Source organism: Haemaphysalis longicornis, unplaced genomic scaffold, assembly GCF_048455015.1.
Source record: "Haemaphysalis longicornis isolate Haplotype H1 unplaced genomic scaffold, Haemaphysalis longicornis Haplotype H1 scaffold_2, whole genome shotgun sequence".
Taxonomy (NCBI): domain Eukaryota; kingdom Metazoa; phylum Arthropoda; class Arachnida; order Ixodida; family Ixodidae; genus Haemaphysalis; species Haemaphysalis longicornis.
In genome coordinates this window covers 31,598,717-31,617,749 of record NW_027526295.1, presented here as the reverse complement: position 1 = coordinate 31,617,749, position 19,033 = coordinate 31,598,717, and the positions used below count along the sequence as shown (strand labels likewise).

The window sequence follows — 19,033 nt, the reverse complement described above, 5'->3', positions numbered from 1 at the left end:
GCAAGGACAACCAAATACACAAGGTGGCCACTACGGAGGCACTCGATCCACCGTGGCCTACGCCTTAACCTTCGACCTCGAAAACATAACTCAGACCGCTGTACGTGACACGCGAAACACTCTAGAGGCAACACTTGTTATACCTCAGTAATGCAACTACAGGAAAAAATACTAACAAGTTCGCAACCAGCATAACACTCTATGGGACAAACATCGTTAACCCCCGACAACAGCACTCTCTATAAGAAACATCTAACAGCTCTGCAAGCTGTACACGACACTCGAAATAACCTCAAAATCATTATCCTCACCAACAACACTACTACAAACAAGACACCAAAAAAAACCCAACTCTCAGCTCGTTAGCTACAAGTGATGCTAAGAAAAAAAAACCCGGAAGGATGCGGATATCTTAATCCGAGGCAAGAAACAAAATACGACGGGAGGACGTTGTAATAGACAGTCTCTACGAGGCAAGGAGAACACGCCGGTTCACCGACGGAAAGCCACGACGAGGTGGGGCCGACCTCGCCGGGCAGCCGCTTACGTGTTTCGGGGCTTCGGGGTGCAGAAGCTGGTCAACCATGGGACTCGCGGCGACGGGCGAACTCGAGTGCTGAGCCGAGGCGGGGACCGTTCCGTCGTGAGCCTACCGATGTACTTCCACTAAAGCGCGTCACCCCCGGACCCTTCCCCGCGTAGCACGCTCCCGAATCTCCAGCCGACTGCCCCAAGCGACCGCTTGCGTCTGCTTAAATAACCTCCGCCGGCCGTCCCGTAGATCCCCTCCGAAGTCTTTCCCATTGATCCTCTGTTACCCCTCTCGGGGCCCTCGGCAACTCGCCACGATCGTACGCGCGCATCCGAGCTAGCGATCGTGACGTCACCCTCCGCACCTGCGAGCTGGAATGCGGCAGCTCGCATTGTCCTCGGAGCTGGCAGGGCGAAACAAAGAACGTGAGCACAAAGCCGAAGGGGGGACCACAGATTCCTCAGCCAGGTGCAAAATGGCCGACTCCGTCCGGGAGGCCGTCGTGTCGGCCGCCCGAATATAGAAAATGGAGGGCCTGGCCTGCAGTTTGTGACACTCAGGCTTGCCCCTCTTGCCAGAGGGGCAACCAGTTTTGTCATATCTGAACATACACCAAATTCGACAGTCATACGCCGAGGCCCAGTGGCACTTACAAAATCTGAAGGTAGTGTCATGCGACATGGTGTTGAAGTTTCATAAACACTTCAACCCACCGACACATTCAACAACATTCACCACGACTAAAGGCATAGGTGCCCCACTGAACTAGCCAACACAGCCTGAACAAGAACTCCGCCAGCTTCTCGACTTCATCGACCATCAACTCCAGTGTTGAAAAGCCGTGGAGCAAGCACCATACCGGAGCAAGAACCTCAGACGTCACTGTGACACCGGAAGAGCTGCCTAGACAATGACATCGTAATGCGCACACCATGTGAGCTTTGCAAATCTCAGCAAACACCCTCAATGCTTGTTCTGCCAAACCACGAAGAATCGATCACACACCTGCGACTGCAAAGAGCAGAACAACACACAACAAACTGCTTCTCACCAAGGAAGGTCGATGCTTACGATATGTAAAGAAGGGCCGCGTGTCAAGGTAATGCTGAGGTATATTGCGGTGTGATAAGTTTTCAAGGAAGTATGCAACCACCACCTGCACGTCAGACATTCCTAAAAGCAAAAATGTGACCTCCACTCCCGGGAGCCTGTTTTCACAACCTGGCCCCACGGTTTTACTCCAGGCTTTGAATGCAACAGTCGCAAGTTCTGCATCGTCGGGACGCTATCGAATTATCTTCAATGGCAGAAGACCATTCAGTTTTATTACTGCAGATGCGTCAAAGAGATTAGGCTTCGAAGTCACGAAAGAGGAGACTTTGACCATTGGTGCTTTTGGAGGGCAAAAGTCGAGAAAAGCATGCCTGCTCATCAGTGCCAAAAATAATGAGAAAGCCATGCAAATTGAAGCACTTGAATGTGAGTAAATATGTAATGACCATATTCCCATACCAGATAACCAAGTCATCAAGACAATACAAGGAATGCATTAGGACGCACAGGGAGTATGAGCACAACAGTATGGCGCAACCAAAATATCGATTATGAGTGGATCACATCACTACTGACATCTTGTAACAGGCAATGTTAAGGCGCATAAAGCATGACGCATAACCCTGACACATAAAGCAGTGTAAGCGGTGGGATGGACTTTCCAAGGCGCACTGGATTAGGAGCGAACGCAGCTCACTGTGCTGATGCTACTGTGCTTCGAGCGTGTCCGTAGAAGACGACGACGACTCGAAGGTTGGGGACTGTTTCTCATCATTTGGAAGCATTGGTATGAATTGCAACAACGAACGAAGCTCGGACGCCGCACTGGTAATCACACGATTAAAACAGCCACAAAGATGAACGAACAACATGTAATTGTGCTACCGCTGCGGAAATCGGGTTCCCCTGGCAGATAGCCTTGCCGTTAGAATGATGTGGTTGCACCGCTCATTGAAAAAAAACTCATCAAAAAAGCTAAGCTTGTGAGATGGTGTGACACGACTACAACGCACCTGAATGGGGAAACCAAGGTAGAAGTTGTCCCCTGTGATCCAGCACGCCCACGCATAGGTCCTCCATGGCGGAGTACGAGACACCCTGACCCAAGTTCACAAGATGTGGACGATTCCACTCGCACACAACTAGTAAGACAATCGACGGTGCTTTGTCAGATGAAGACTACAGTCAAGCTGTGGCGCAAGAAATACATCCGCTCTGCATAGACCTCTCAACTGTTGCGCACTTGCGTCATCTCTCGGCAGGGGAGAGTGTTCGAACTTCCTCTTCTGTGCTGTAGCAGACGACGTGTCATCATCATCAGTTTCATAACCACCGGCGAAGTGGTGGCACGCACTCGCGCTGCACCCGCGGCCAGTACCAATGAAACGCTCATCATGGCTTGACGTGTGCTTTCCGCACACATTGTAATAACCACACCCCCCCCCCTCCTTCAGAAAAAAAAATCTTGTCACCTCCACTGGTGTCCTCCCTTGGGATCAAACATAGATTTCCCCCGCAATGGTGGCTCAGTGGCTAAGGCGTTGCGCTGCTGAGCACGAGGTCGCGGGTTCGATTCCCGGCCGCGGGGGCCGCTTTTCTGATGGAGGCGAAAAGCAAAAACGCCCGTGTGTGCGAGATTTCGGCGCACGATAAAGATCCCCAGGTAGTCAAAATTAATCCGGAGCCCTCCACTACGGCGCGCCTCATCAACTGCGTTGCATCGGCGCGTTAAACCCCACAATCAATCAAAATCAATCAAAATGATGGCTTGGCCGCCAGAAGACGTAAAGGTCCAACATAGGCCCCTTCTGTTTCCCTTCAGTGCCCAGCTCCATGAGACTTCGCGTGCGGCACCCCATCTCTGACGCTGAGGTGCAGGGCGTGTGGCCGCTTGACCTTCTTGCTGGCCGAGCTCTTGGTAGGGCGGCCAGCAGGCACTCTACCTGCTCCTCGGTTGACCCCAGGGCGACGCCTCGCAATGCTCGTCGGTTGCACCTTGATGGTGCGACCGCGCCTCCGGGCGCTGGCACAGGCTGCGTTCATGGCCAGGTACGAGCTCACCACCTGGGACTCCTTCCCGATCTTGCGCATGTGGTCCAGCATCTTCCGAAGGGCTGTGGTGTAATACGGGTTGCCAGCAGCCAGGGAGTGGTGGCGCCACTGCTCCTCCTGAATCTGCTTCAGCAGCTCCGCAGCATCCTACGTAAAAATGTGTTCAGGACATCCCACAGATGATCTCGAAATTTGTTGCATCTCACATTTTTACTGTTGCCAAAGTAATAAAGGTATTGCCTAAAATAGGTTTTCAACCATGACAACTACCACCAAATCCATTAAGGGCCCTACTCTCGACAGCATAAATTCACAGCAAATTCGCCATGTTTTTTGTTTAATTAGGCAACATGTAAGCAATCAGTGACGTGATGTACATATATCTATGATGACATGCAATGTAATTTGATGCTTAGCTTACAAAAATCACAACCAAGCTACCAAATATTGCACATAAGAAATATAAAAGCACTTGGCACGTATTATAAAAATAATGATGGAAGCTGAGGCTGGCAAAAAAATTACACTTCTACCGATTACAACTGGCATCAACACCACAAGGCAATCGAGTAACAGTGATCCAAAAGCGAGCGAAAGGAGGCTGTTAAGCTAAAGAACATCACAGAATTTGTTTTTTTTGCCGTATTCAATAATTTATTTCAATGTAAGCTTTGTTGCACTCAAATTCCCGGCCGTCACCACCACCCCGCTATTGTCTGCTGCTATGTTACAAGTTTACGGTATGACCAGAGAAAAAGCCGGCCGTGACCATTGGTTGTATGACAGGGGTAAGGACAGTGAAACGCTATGCCTGATAATAATGGCGCGGGCCGGTGCCGCCGATTCACTCATTCGTCAAGCTCAAGCTCAGTCAGTGCAGTAAAAAATAAAACAAACAGTTTTCTCTGTTATATTTTTCTCTTTACATCAATTATGTGACCCACCAGCTTACTGTGAGCTGTGTGGACAAATTCCATGCATTGGGTTCTTTGTAATGAAGAGGCTTGTACTGCCCTCTTATGTTGCTGTTATGCCAAACAATTAATTTTTATTTTATTACAAACATAAAAACCAACCACGGTGTGTTATTTTTATGCTCCATAATCAGTGACTTAAAAACAGTCAAAACTATTGCTTCTTTGGTAGCAAACAGTTTTAAACTGCGGGTCATGCAAAACTGCACCTGCAGCAAATTGACAGGGATTTCACAGCATCAAAGATCAGTGAAATTTTTTGCCCTATTTCACGGCGGCAAGGGCCGCCTTTTGCAAGCTAATATGTAACAACACGTTTACGTAGGCTGATGTTGCCATTGTGCAACGTGAACGTTATCGCCAACAGTTAAAATTACGTGACATGTCAGCCAAACACAGAAAAGCTGAATAGCAAAGACGCTGTCATATCCACTGCATTTCGTCTCCTTTTCTCAGGCCGGCCAAGAATTATGTGCTTTCGTAGACAGAAATAAGGCAAACTTTCAAACTGCGACTAATTAACGTCATGAAATGTCAAAATGACAAAAGCGCATACCACCTCTTTGTCAACCGGAAGCACGTGACCACAACTGAAAGCCAATCAGAAAAAGCTTCCAGCAAATTCACTGTTCACGGTGAATTTATGTAGTAGAGAATAGGGCCCTAGGACAGAAAAGTATTCACAGAACCCACCTTGCCCTGCCAAGGTTAGAAAACTAGTTTGGATCAGGGAATACAGAGCATGTATTTACAGATTGGTTTCACAAACATTATTGTATTGATTCCACTATTAAAAAAAAGCTTTCTTTAGAGCCACACTAGCATAATAATGATTGATTGATTTATTGCATTTTTTAACGCACCAACGCTACACCTGGCCCATGACGCATGTTCTAATGGACGGCTGGGGATTATTTTGACCACCTAGGGATAGTTACTGTTTGCCGAAATTTCGCAACAGACGTTTTCACTTTTCATTTCTACCAGAAGAAAAATGGCCACTGCAGCCAGTTTTGAACCCGTGTCCTTCGTCTCAGCAGCACAATGCCTTAGCCACTGAGCCACTGCGGCATGGGGATGAAGATGTGATCTTTATTTGCCTTGAAGAACCCAAGCAAGTGTTTCAGAATCCCAGGGTTCCTCGAAACCTTATCTAAGAGCTTCTCACCTAGGTCTCTTGCAGGGCACCTTTTTATTTACAGGGCCTTAGTGGCATACAAAGGAATCCGGTGAAACGCACACAAAGAACATTGCTGCTAGAGTGTAAAATTTTAAATCTGAACAAATTTCACTGTGCAACTGACTATGGATCCAATTATGAGATTTGAATCCTGGCAGGGTCTGGTTAACACTTCTCCTAGGCTGGGCTGAAAACTCCTCTCACCTGGTGGGTGCCCATACCAGCACCTTGCTGTTTAATGAAAGTTTATTCCTCCTCCTTCATTTAGCACCCTTCTTATGTGACATAAGGCCTCCAAAGAGACACCACGGTCAGCATACGTAATTCTACACTAGCTGTGACATATGATCTTGTGATTACTTCATTCTCACTCCCCTCTACATGTATTGAAAAACTTGTTCCTCATGCTTGCTGTGATGCTACATAGTCAAGTAGGGTGTCTTAGAAATTTGAAGTGTCTTTTTGGCGTCTTGTACCCTTCTTCTACTTAGCTTCAGCAATTGTCCCTTCATAAAAATAAATTTAACTACAAGGGACCCGTGAAACAATCCATGCACATTGTTATAAAATAACTAGCTCTTTGCAAGAGTGGAGCGCGTTTGTTCCGTAGAAACGTATCTTGCTTAGGTGCCAGGTTGCTACCTAGGTGTCTAATTACTAAGCAAGGGTGACAATTATTAAGCCTTAGCAAACGAAAATGGATGAGCATAAGCCACACCTCATGTTGGTGGCAGCTCCCAGTTGAGCCCTGGGCCTCCAGCTGTGGCTCGGTATCCATGGGCTGCTGCGGTTCTGGCTCAGCTGATTGGCCTTGCCCTGTGGGTCTGCTGGTGCTGGCTTCTTGTCGGACGTTGTCGCGGAAGTCTCGGAAGAAATCTTCGTCAGGGCAGTTGTTCCCGAGGGCCAACAATCCCAGCTGGTGCCTGTCCTTGGATGTGACCACTGGCGCGTTGAGGAAATTTCCTCCATGCCGGTGATGCACCAGCGCTTGGTGTTTACAAAAAGCGCCTTGCTGGCCAGACTGGCACGTGCAGATCCCCAGGTCCATACACACTTGGTACACTGTGCCCTCGTCCAGCTTAACACTGGGCACCTCGAACTTGCTGTCCCCAAGGGGCCGGATCATCTCTGCTGCACCGGAGGGCATCCTTTCCAGGAGCTTGTGGTAGAGCAGCTGATGGGCAGGCACACGGTTGTACGCGTGGTCCAGCAGCCGAAGTCTGAAATAGCTCTCCCAGATGTCTACCACAAGGCCCACAAGGGCCACAGCATTGTACGCTTTCCTCCTGCGCAGCACCACGTCCTTCAGAATGCGGATCGACGCCTCAGCAAAATTGTTGGTGTTGTGGCCCCTGGTGAGGAGGTCAGAACAGAAAAGGAGCACCCACTCCGCCTTCCGCTCCAGGAAGGTGGTGACACGCTGCACATACTCGTTGTGGTTCATATCGTGCAGCTGCTCAATGGCAGCTTCAACATCTGCTGCTGATGCAGCGTACATGATCTGCAAAAGATGTCAAATGAACACGTGAACTTCATGCAGTGAATCATATAGAGTGAAGGTGTGCGAATAATAAATTCAGGACTGCGGATCAATTATCATCATCAACAATTTACTGCATCCACTGCAGGACAAATACTTATCTCATCAACCTCCTACCATTCCAGTCCTGCACTGCTCAAGTCCATTCGTTTCCCCCTGATTTCCTCATTTCATCCCTTCATCGTGCTATTCGCCTTCCCCTTCTTGTATTCCAGTCTCCCAATATCCACTTTGTTTCTCTGGTGGGCCACCGCTCTTGTTTTACTTCATTACATCGCCACTCCAAGTATATACTTTTTCTTTCTTAATTTGGACTAGTACCTATAATATCCTCTACCCGAGTTTGCTCTCAAATCTAAAAAGCTAATTTCCTCTTCTTAACGTTACTCATGTAATTCTTTCTATGATCCATTGCTCCGACCTCAGTTTGCTTTCAAGTTTTGCTAGGGCCTTAAGTTTCTGCTCCATATGTTACCTCCAGCAGGACGCATTGGTTGTTATATTCTTTTCAGTGATAACGGTACCTTACTTTTCATTAATTGGAGGTGTTTGCCAAGTGCACCCCAGCCCATACCTATTCTGTGCTGGATTTCCTTGTGGTTGCGATCAGCACAGACAACCTGTCCGAGGTAGTTATATCTTCTGCTTGGAAGTTTGGTTAATTGGAAGTGCTTTGCACTCCCCATAAACTTCGTATTAACGAGAGTCGACTGAACAGTGTTGAGTTTACACTGCACTGATACAAGGACGGCTATGCTTAACAATGTTTACGGACTCCTTGTAAAAAATGTAAAAACATTCACTAGTACGTTTTGGGGGGAAAAATAAAAAAAAACATCGCATAGTTACAACAGGCCATTTGTATGCATCTGTCCAATGCAGTTAATAAACGTGCCTTCTGAAATGCCTTCATGAGTTGTCGCCTCTCATCTTGGCTGACTTGGTTGCGGGATGCCTGGAGCCATCGCCACTCTGCCTGGGCCACATGGAAGTGGCAAAGGAGCCGGGTGGCTTCAGGCCATGTAGCTTCCAGTGCGGCCCTCTCTGCTGCGGAGTTGTCTGTCATGAAACATTGCGGTGCCTGCAGAAAACATACCGGAGCCATTTTCAAGTTTTCCCTTAATCACATCAAATTATTCGGTCAGGGCACCAGGCTTGGCTAGATGATCAGTGAGCTTTTCTGCAGAGAATCCAGTTTTTGTACAGGTCTTCATGTGCACATGCATATTCCCTCCTCATTTTGCTATTCATTATTTTGCATTCTCTTTCTTTTCTAACATCCATTCTTCAACGCAATGATCTCACCATGCATTGAGCAGCTTTACAGCCATAAAAGAGACTTAGAGAAACATCCCAAGTTTTAAATACAACACCATCTTCTTTAAAAATGTCCACATCAGAATTTATTCATCAGAAGCAAGGTGAGGGATGGGAAATGATGATATTAATTGACCAGATTTAGGGGAAATCCCCAAGGTGGAGTAAGTTTTTGTAAAGGAAAGAGGTAAGGCATCAAAATGTCACACCATCGGGATATCGAAAGCTCAGTTTGTGCATCCCAATGCCAAATTCTTGTTAGGGCTTCTTTAAACAAATGAGAAAGATACCGTGGGAGAGATGAAAACAAACCTGGGGACGTTCAGTGACATAGCGTCTTAACCACTACGGCACGCTGTTGTTGCATAGAAGGCGATGTTCAAGGTTCTCTTGCCACTGGTTCCCTTTCTTTGAAGGAGAACCAGTGGCAAGACGCTGCACAAAGGGGAAGAAGAGACACATGGACGGCATCGGACTTACAACAGGGCTTGCACAGCTGTGTCTTCTTCCCCTTTTTGGAGCATTTTGCCACTTGTTCTCCCTTCAAAGACCTTGAACCAACTGGCGCAGCTTTTTACCTTAGTCAGCTAGTGTTCAAGGTGCTTTAATTAAATATGAAGGAAAAACATGATGAGTAAAAAATGTTAAGAGGTGCTCATGGGCGTCGGCAGGATTTTGTCTTGAGGGGGACATACCCATTGTATTGAGGGAAAGAGGATGAGGAAGAGCAAGGGGGCAGAGCAATTGTTCTGGGGTGGCTTAGGGGGGGGTGCTGTGTCTTTTGCACCCTCCTGCCGACACTCGTGGAGGTGCTATAAGCCCATTTAGGATCCAGAAAGGGACTGGGAATAGTTAAGGTAAAGGCTTTCCCAAAGCTGGATGCTGATTGGTGAACAGGGAAGTCACTCATGGTTCATACACAATCAGGCTCATGCCCACTCAGTGGGATTGGCCTGGTGCTAGAGCATTTATGTCGCATTTAACGCTAATTGCGCACCGTGGAAGAGCCAGGAACATCAGAAGCAGAATGAAGGTGGTGAAAAGCTTGAACACACAGCACTCACACAAAAAAAAAACATCCTGTGCGTACAAAACTATAGTGTACCTATCTGCAGCACATAATCTTTGAGGTCTGAGAAGTACACATATCATCTTAAAAAATTCTGAAATGTCAGTCACTTCCAAAAGCATTGAGACAGTGTGCTTACAATTTTCCATCAGCAGGACAGGCCTGGGGTGCGTAGTCATCATTAAAAGGCAAGCTGGTTATGACACATCAATGTAGCAGTGCAATGGTTGCCTTTTAGCTTTTGTTTTCTGCATGCGTAAATTTAGTGAGCTGACATATTCCTGTTAATTTTTTCATATGAACGTAAAGTGTCGAATTTTTGTTAAAAGTTTCGTTTTGAAATCTGCTAGGAATGCAGAGCAAAATATATGAAAGTGGGCAGTGAACTTTGGCTGATTGAGTGGTAAAGCAGTAAAAATTTCATTTGTCTTCCTGTTTTACCAGGTTTCTTCCAGCTTTTTGGACGAGTTCTTTTTAATTGCTTCAAAATCTTCCTGCGATTGTTTCATGCTGGCAGTGCACTCACGGTTCTTTTTCCATGTTTTAAAGGAACACACAAAAGCTACAACATATACCTATGCCATGAAGCATGGTACATTTGAGGGCTACACCTTAATTTTAACCTTGTGCAGATCGTTAGGGCGCAAAGCTTGTGCATATCGCCATTTTTTTTTTGTTAATGAGAAAGAGGGCTACTGTGGCCAGGAATAAAACTTGCGTTCTTGTGCTCAGTATTGCAACTCTGTAGCCAGTGAGCTACCATGTTGGCTGCAGCATACTTACAGGAGCACCACCGAAGCATAAGGGATAACTCTGCTTCAGAAGGTCGAATGCAGCCTTGTAGCTTTCGGTGCTTTGGCTGCTGTGCAGCAACACGGCAAGAGGCATGGCACCCACTGGAGTCGCTGTGAGGACCACTGTAACGGTGCTCTGTGTCTCGTCACAGGAGGCGGTGGAGTCCAGGAACACCATCTCCTTGGCGGTGCCCAGGGCCTGTATCCTGCTCATTATTGCAGTGACAACAAGCACTGCCCAGGAGCTGCCGTCCTTTGAGGTCCATGTCCTCACATCAACTCCTGGCATGAAAAAGAACATAGAGGTGTAATTGGACACCTTACATTTGCCACTTGCTTTAGTACTGGTATGTTGCAAAATGCTTAATCCATTGTGCTTCTTTGGAAAGGCATGATAAAGATCATAACAAGGAGCATGTATATATGCTCAGCAAAACAGTGGCACTAAAAAGATCGCCACGTGAAGAATACAGAACCAAAGTGATTACCACACCATAAGAGTTGTCTTTGAGGCAGTTCTTTTACGTGATTGATCAAAAGAAAATTTCTTGCGTTCCCAAAAATGGATTAAAAGAAAATTTTCCAAACACCATAAAGTTACGAAAGGACTTTCACCCAAAATACAGAGATATCAAGTGAAAAATACAGGGTGGGCGATCTTTTGGGTCAGGGGCGAAAAACTACAAAAAAAGTGGCTGCACTCCCAGCCAAAACTGTGAAGATATCAAGTAAAAAAGCCGGACAGGTTGTGTCTCTTTTGTTCCGAATCGAGACATCCACGGTGTTTGCGGCTGCAAGAAGTTTTCATGGAGGGAGCTCCCCAGGCTTTCGAAGGCGTCAAAGCTAGCATAACTTTAGTGGGTGGGCAATCTTGGGGGACTCTTAGTAAATTGAATATTTCATTCCCATATGGGGGTGGGAGAGGTTTTGGTGGAGAGCATTCTCTCGAAACTTTATGAAGAAAATGCTGGTATTCAAATTAGTATTATAAGAGAAATTTGCAATGACAGCAACGTGATGCATTAGTATTTTAATGAAATCGGATAGCATTGTTGGGTGACACAACAAAGATTTGGCATAGTCCGACAATGCAGCGGACCATGCTTGCAATGGGCTAAATTTTGGTGAGATCTGTGAAGTGTTTCATCACAAATAATTATAATCATATAGCGGCGGAAAAATATTACCATTGTGAAAGTATTACCGCAATTATTTGTTTAACAATATGGGACATCAATCAACAGCCAGACTAATCTTCCTGCATTATGTTCAGCTCAGTGTAGCAATGGTAAATTAGAGTGCGTGTTGTTTGTACGTTTGTTGTGTATTATTTTTGTTATGTCTTGTATGGCAATAATGGAAAAAAGTTTGTAAATTATAGTGGAAACCAAAGTTTTATTTTTGCTTTTCTAGTCGTGTGTGTGGCTCCTTTTTTAATGAAACTATTTAGGTTATTTTCTAAGAATGTGCACACACTTCTTTCCATATCGAACATATAAAGGTAAAGAAAAATTGAGGAACTAACAAAATAGATCCCCTTGCTGCGGAAGCAATGCCAGTTTGTGGTGCATGTAGCTCGTGCCAAGAATGAAGTTGTCAAAGCTCAAGCCAAGAGGCTTTTAACAAACACAATAATTCACTAAGGGTAGTGAAAGGAATTCCCTCGTACTGTTATTTCTACCCAGGGAAAGAAATGTTAAGAAATTGTGGAACTTCTTTTTACTTCGCCTTACGACTTGTTTGTGTGGACTACGTTGGACGTAAATTCAGTTGTAGTTCCAAGTTGGCGTTATGGCGCATGTAACTCGAAACATTTTGGTAGTTACGTTGGACATAAACTTTTGAATTTGGGTTCCGTCGATCATAACTCAAAACATTGGGTTTAGTTTCGTCAGATGTAACTACAGGTGCTGTGATAAAATTTACCACATAGTATGGCAATAGATTTCTTGTGTGATATATGTTAGCGATGTTTAAAGAATCCAAAATTTCTCGAATTATGGCCTGCACATAACATTTTTTGTAGCCACTGCGCAATAGCTTTCATTAAAAGATAGAACTTGTGAATACCTTGAAAGGTACAACCAGCCGTGCTCACCGAAGCCACAACAATGTTTATGGTATGAGGGCTCAGTATAGTTCCAGATGGCACAATGCCTGTCAAGTTCTTTTATGAAGTGAAAAGATAGTTTGATATATTTTTTTGTGCCAGAACTATGCAAAGCGTAGCTATTTTCGCGTTTACAAATTCCATCATCGCGAACAGGAAAGTAGAAGATGACAAGCCAGCGAGTGTGACTAGCAGCTACTGTTGCGAAGCATAAAGGGCTCAAGTGCATTGCTCCCACGCCAGGCTGCCGTGAGCTGTGCCAGGTAGAAAGAAGTGTTGTGAGCTGTGGTGTTGTGGTAAATGTCACATGCCCATTGATTCCTTCTGAGTGGGACAAAGATAGTAGAGCGAAAGTATGTATTTTTACTGAAACATATGGACGTCCGGCCGTAACGGCCAAAGCTTAAAAGTGGTTTCTACAAGCACAGGCTTCTATTGTCATTCTGTGCCATCGTCACTAGGATAGGTGCATCAGACAAGTTTAGTGTGGTGCACCTTGACTGTGCATGTGCTCATTGCTGCCTTTCTCCTGAATTAGAGAATTCAACATTGCAGAATGGAGTTCTTGTGATACCTTTCCATCTACACTGCATGGTACATTGCTTGGAGCTGAAAATTAAACTGAGTGAGAGATGTCATGCCCACATAAAAGTTGGCATAGGTCACATAAAACTAGCGACATAAGGAGTGTGCTGGGGCACAAAGCAACTTACCCCGTTCCAGGTACTCTGGTGCTCTTCTGTTGAGCTTAGAGAGTGGGCTCTCTCCCTCGCTGCCATACTGCCCTCTCCGCGACCCGCGGAACCAGTGGTAGACAGTGCTGGCTGGGGGGTTTACTGCGCTGCTGGCCAGCAAGGTGTCTCTCTCCTCCTGGCTTGCCAGCTTCTCCTTGTGGTGTGCGATAGCAACTGCTGGGGTCATGTCATTTTGGAAGTATCTAAAAAATGCGGCACGGGTGTCCGAAGTGGGCTTCAGCAAGCGAAGCCCGTCGGCGCAGTCGAGCACATGGTTATGCACCTCGTGTAGTTTGATGAGAGCCGTCAACGGGACTGGCCGGTTGAGGAACGGGTCGTTCCGCTTCGTTGCCTTGGTCACTTTTTTTATCTTTATATCGACAAAAGCCGGGCAGTTGGTGGAATGTTTCCCAGCAGTTTTGTTGAGGCTGCTATGCTGGCACCTCCACTTCTTGTGGAACACAAACCTGTAAAAAGAGAATATATCACAAATTATCTCAATTCTGAGAATATTATTTAAAGCTTGATATAAATGAATTACCTGCACTATATGTTTTACTTCAACTACCCTTTTGCGGAACACAAACCTGTTAAACGGTAATTTCACGAATTATCTTAGGTGTGAGAATATTATAGAGAAAATGATATGCAATCTGTAACCAGCAAACGTTTTCTTAACTTAAATTATTCACTTGATTTGACAAGCATCACCACAGAACTAAGAAATGCTGAACTTTCAAGGTGATGCGAGAATTGTTTTAAAGATGTAAGTTACGTTCTGATTTCATTCTCTGAATAAGCAAATTTACAGATTTAGCACTCAGCCTTACATTTATTTTTCCCGTGTATGAAAATGGTGTTTCAGGGAAATTTGTGTTGGTACCAAGCAAAGAAACAAAACCCACTGAATCGCTAACAAAATTGAAGCGGAACAGTTGCATAGTATGTTTTTTCACATAACACAATTCCCTATAAATTGGGGCAGTTATATGCTCATTACATTCCGGATGTGTTTAAATGTACTAAGCACATAATAGCACAACACAAGCCTTTCTTAAAGCATTTTCAGTTGGCATTTTTTTTCTCCTCAGCAAGAGGCGCCCCTTCTTTATGGATGGGAGGGCGCAGAAGATGAGTGATTTAAAAAAATCATTCATCTGAGAAAATGTCAAAAACTTGCCACGCATGTTTCACTCTTTTGGCTTGGGCGATAATTTGGCGCATTATTTGTTTAAGTTAGAATTACATGTACACTATACTCTGACACGTTTAAACTCACGCACCTACACAAAAATAAATTAATTTGAAAGGGAACTGAAATGCGAATGGCATTGCCGTTTGGTCGCAGTCGGCCAGTCGAGCTAAAATTTTTTACACTGGTATTTTAGAGTCGTGGTCAAACAATCCCAGGCCAGCTAGACGTAAGGTATTTTAAGCTATGTTCTTTCCCTTCGGCCAACAGAACATACAATAACGAAGTTCAGCTGTTCTTCCTTTGAAATTGAGAGTGAAAGGAGGCAGCATCGACGATTAGCTGGGTTCGTGGCATTGCTTAGCGTCACGGAATTGCGAGCGTTATCAATTGTAATTAGACGTTCAGCCACGGCTGCTGTAATAAATGCGTAGCCAAAAAAATAAATAAATTAATACTGCTGAAGAGCGTACTCATATGACGTACCTCGTTGGGTTGGGGATTTCCCAGTCGACAATCCACGATGTATTGGTTGCCTCGCTGTACTGCGTCAACCACGCGTACGCATCTCCGTCTGTTTCGGAGGCAACACGAAGCACGTCCACGTTATCGACGCTTCCTTTTGAGTCTAACTCGAAGGGTTCGTCGCCCGCGCACGCCATAACCGATGAAGAAATTAAAAGCTGCTTCGTCAACGATCTAGAAAAACCCGTAAAATTACAGCAAAGTCTGTCCGCCACTGAAGCCGTGAATGCGCCGTAGATACCGAAACCGTAACTTCCCGCGTATGTACCCGTGCTGTATCTCCAAGAGAGAGACGTTCGGGCCTTGCGGCACCTTATTTCTTCTCCATGCAATTATTAGCACACATTGCCAAAGTGTGCAAGCAACGTAACAAGCATTTTCACTTTATTTCGGCAACATTTTCATCAAATTTCTTGGCACTACTTTATTCTCGGCGCAACGTGACCGGAGCACCAAGCGGGCGCCGCGTTCTGCGGCGCTGCCGAGCGCGGAACCCACGCATGCGCAGACGGCCGAACGGAATTGCGGGCGCCATGGCTACAAGCTGTCAGCGGCAGTTTCGGAATTCGTTCGACCGCTGCCTACGCTGGAGGGACGCCACTGCTTTCACGGTAAGAAGTCTCTCTCGTCAACGTGGATGATTTTGAGTTGTCTGGCTCATAAAGTTAATACTACTGACTCGTCTGGCTGGTGAGGTCGTGACGGCGCCGCAGGCAGACTTCCGCTCGGCCAGCTCCTTCGCTCACACGGAGGATGCGACTGTCGTACGGACAGTTTGCAGTCGCCTATCTCTAAAGCAGAGCGGCCGAACACCGCCGATTCCGCGACGGCGGTAATTTCTGCGAAAGCCCCTACGTACTGATCTCGTCAACCGCCCAAAAATTGGCCGTGGACGCGATGCAGGCGCGGCCGCGGGTAGAGAACGACGCGCGAGGCTGTGGGTGCTGGGAGAGATGTTAGGCTTAACACTGTCGCGAATATTCGATTGCCGCTCTCGCAAGCGGCGCAGATGACGATTTTTAATGCAACATTCCATTACATCGTTATCCCCTTTCTCGTATGCGCAGCTTTGTTTGCGCCTTGGGGCGCAATAACAAGCTATCGCTCGTGCTACCTTAGCCGGCCTGCGCCACTTCGCGGCCGCGGCCGTCTTTCGCCCAGCGACCGTGCTGGTGGTATACGCGGCTCCCACAGTACGCCTGTCGTGTGCGCGGCGCATTTTTGCGTCTAATGTAATAAGCAGCAATAAAAATAGAGTGCCTGCAACCGCTCTAGAACTTGAGTCACGGCCAGCTGCCCTACGAGCAGACGAAATCCCGCCGCCTCCGCCGCCAAGCATCGGATCGTTTGTAGCTCGCGAGCAGAAGCTCCGGCCTCCGATCGGAGAGGTGCGCCGGGGAGAAACCGTGATCGCACTCCTAGGAGCGAAACGGCGGATTTCTCCGTCATGTGAATACCCCTTAAAGAGTATGGCGCGTTACAGTAAATAAGACAACAGCTGCAGTTGGCAGCGTCGCAAGTTATAGTGGGGTCTCTACGAGGCGCAATTAATTTATTAATTGCTTGGTAGGCAGTTCTGGTGCAGTAGTATGGGTAACACGTTCTGTATTGCAGAAATATGCCGGTTACCTACGCAGGCCGCACATTTTATTCCGCGCCGCGTCCTGATTCAGCCTTCACCGCTAGGAATCTAGGTTGTGCAGGAAAGTTGCAGCTGGGGTTTGACGAAACCAAGGAAAAATAAGGGAACATTGGGCGTTATGGATCTTCTGTTTTTTGACAGTTTTTTAGGATTAGTTTAAACTGTTATGAAGGGCCAGTTTTCGCTAAAGAGCTGTAATAAAAAAATTGCTAAAAAATTTGTGCACAGCATAATTTCTGCTGAAGTACAGTTGTGTGGGCTAGCAATATCAGGGTATCTATAATATTATTATTAGCAGGGCTTGTTTCAAGTGTTGGTTTTATGACTTTTATTGTGCATAAGTGTGTGTGGCATATGCAATTCTATCCTGGTAAAAAGTATGAGACAACATGCTGCCTGCAATAGTAAGTACATAAAAAAACAGGTACATATAATACCAGATATATAAGGCCTCTAGATATTTGCAGACACGTTAAAAATTTCTTCTTAATGTCCTTTTATTTTCTTTCATTGTGGATAATGCATCAACAGAAATCACAGAAGAGTTCTGCACCAGCCTGCCTGACTCTCCAGTTATCGTAGCTGTCGGTAAGCCTTTCCATTTACTTTCCTCTAACCCCCTTATTAATTTTTCTGAAGGATTTTGAAAATTAGCTTCAAACTTGTACTAACATTACAAAAATTTGATAAATTGCAAGCCCCTGAAGTTTTAAGTGCAGGAAATTGCAGTATTTAAAATACCTGGCATGAACTATATATTTTGGCTAAGCATGACCTGTGTTACGTTGTGGCGGACGGCCGCCACCCTTTGCAACCGATTTGCCACACCGATCATCACCAGGTTGAACAGCAGCGGGGAAATGACCGAGCCCTGTGGCGTGCCGACGCTGCCGAGCTTCTTTTCAGGCAGCTGCAGGTCTCCCGCGCAGATCTTGGTCGTTCTGTTCGTCAAAAAGTCCCTGATGTAGTCGTACGTCCGTCCTCCCATGTTGAGTTTAGAGATTTGTCCTAGGATTGCCGAGTGTCGGACCTTGTCGAACGCACTCTGCAGATCCAGGCCAAGCACCGCTGTATTGTCTCTGGTCATTGTGTCGTCGTCCAGGATCTCGTGTTTTAGCAGGATCATGGCGTCCTGCGTGCTCAGCTTATTTCTGAATCCTATGAGGGAGTTGGGGTAGAGCTCTGCGTCTTCTAGGTAGCGTTGCCACCGGTTCATGAGGACGTGCTCCAGCACCTTCCCCACGCACGACATGAGTGAAATTGGTCGAAGGTTCTCTATGCTCGGGGGCCTGCCGGGTTTAGAGATTAGGATCATTTTGGCCGGCTTCCACTGCTTGGCGAGTTGGCCTGTGCGCCAGCACTTGTTGAAGTAGCGCGTCAGCGCTTCCAGTGCCGCGTCGTTTAGGTTCCTGAGCGCCTTGTTGGTGACCCTGTCAGGTCCCGCCGCCGATCGTCTGTTGCGATTCTGCACCGCGTCGCGCACTTTCCATGTTTCTACGTCCTTGTCTAGCTCCGCGTTCACCTCTCCGAGGTAACCTGGGTGGTACTCGGTGGGGGTGGTCGGGAGGTACTTGGCGTCCAGTGTTTTCGTGACCTTGTCCTCTCCCAGTTCCTTGATGGCCATATGCAGCGTACGGGCAAGGTTGTTGTGTTGGGTACTCTTGGTCGTGGTCTCTATCCAGGAGGTGTTGTAGCATGTTCCACGTCTTTCCCGTGTGCATCATGCCGTCCGCCTCATTACGTGCCTGATTCCATTGCTGGGCACACAGCACCCTGCATTGCTTTTCGATCTGTTTGTTGAGTTTGGCGATCCGTTCCTCAGCGAAGGGGAAAAAGAGCTCGAGCTCTTCAGACAAAATTTGAAAACAAGCCCACCGTCGTGTATGTTGATGCAGCTAAGTATAGGCACCACGAGGCCTACGCGATCGCCGCAGTAAACGCCGGAGGGTCCCCTTTAGATACCGCAACCGTCGCAGAGAGCGAAATAAAACACGCCGATTGATACACTTGTCGCTTCACGAAAGTGCCCGAGCAGAGGCTAGCGCAGAGCGCACACTTCTCCGGCGATATTCAACGCCGGCAGGGGGGTCCCAGAGCGCGGGGAGTGTGCACAACGGCGGAAAAGCCAAGCGCCCTTCGCCTTTCCCACTCGCACTCCTCCTTTTCTCCCTTTCGCGTCTGAGCGTCCGGGCAATTTATTTCACGCCCCCGGGTATCGTCAACCGACAAAGTCAGCTTTCGATACAAAAACTGTACATTTATTTACAGCCCAGCGGTCGGCTAAGCAACAGTGCTCGGGCGGAGAGGGTAGACGATGGG

At 46.8% G+C, this 19,033-nt stretch overlaps 1 protein-coding gene across 1 annotated transcript; it reads right to left on the bottom strand.

Annotated features, from left to right (window-relative positions):
* Positions 1 to 3,070: 3,070 nt before the first annotated feature.
* Positions 3,071 to 15,209, bottom strand: LOC144167891 (uncharacterized). Its single transcript, XM_077697031.1, has 7 exons — positions 15,034 to 15,209; positions 13,302 to 13,822; positions 13,220 to 13,230; positions 10,501 to 10,890; positions 8,227 to 8,412; positions 6,510 to 7,298; positions 3,071 to 3,784 (listed from the first exon to the last, which is right to left on the bottom strand). The coding sequence occupies exons 1-7, from the start codon at positions 15,207 to 15,209 to the stop codon at positions 3,404 to 3,406; spliced, it is 2,454 nt and encodes an 817-aa protein (XP_077553157.1). The 3' UTR covers positions 3,071 to 3,403.
* Between the last annotated feature and the right edge of the window lie 3,824 nt (positions 15,210 to 19,033).

Bases quoted from the DNA above. Each gene is read 5' to 3' on its own strand.
- LOC144167891 (XM_077697031.1), bottom strand. From the start codon at position 15,209: ATGGCGTGCGCGGGCGACGAACCCTTCGAGTTAGACTCAAAAGGAAGC. The intron at 13,823-15,033 runs GTACGTCATATG...CTCTTTTTACAG, and splicing joins GAAATCCCCAACCCAACGAG to GTTTGTGTTCCACAAGAAGT. The intron at 7,299-8,226 runs GCACGTTTATTA...ATTTGACATCTT, and splicing joins TCATGAAGGCATTTCAGAAG to TTGCAGATCATGTACGCTGC.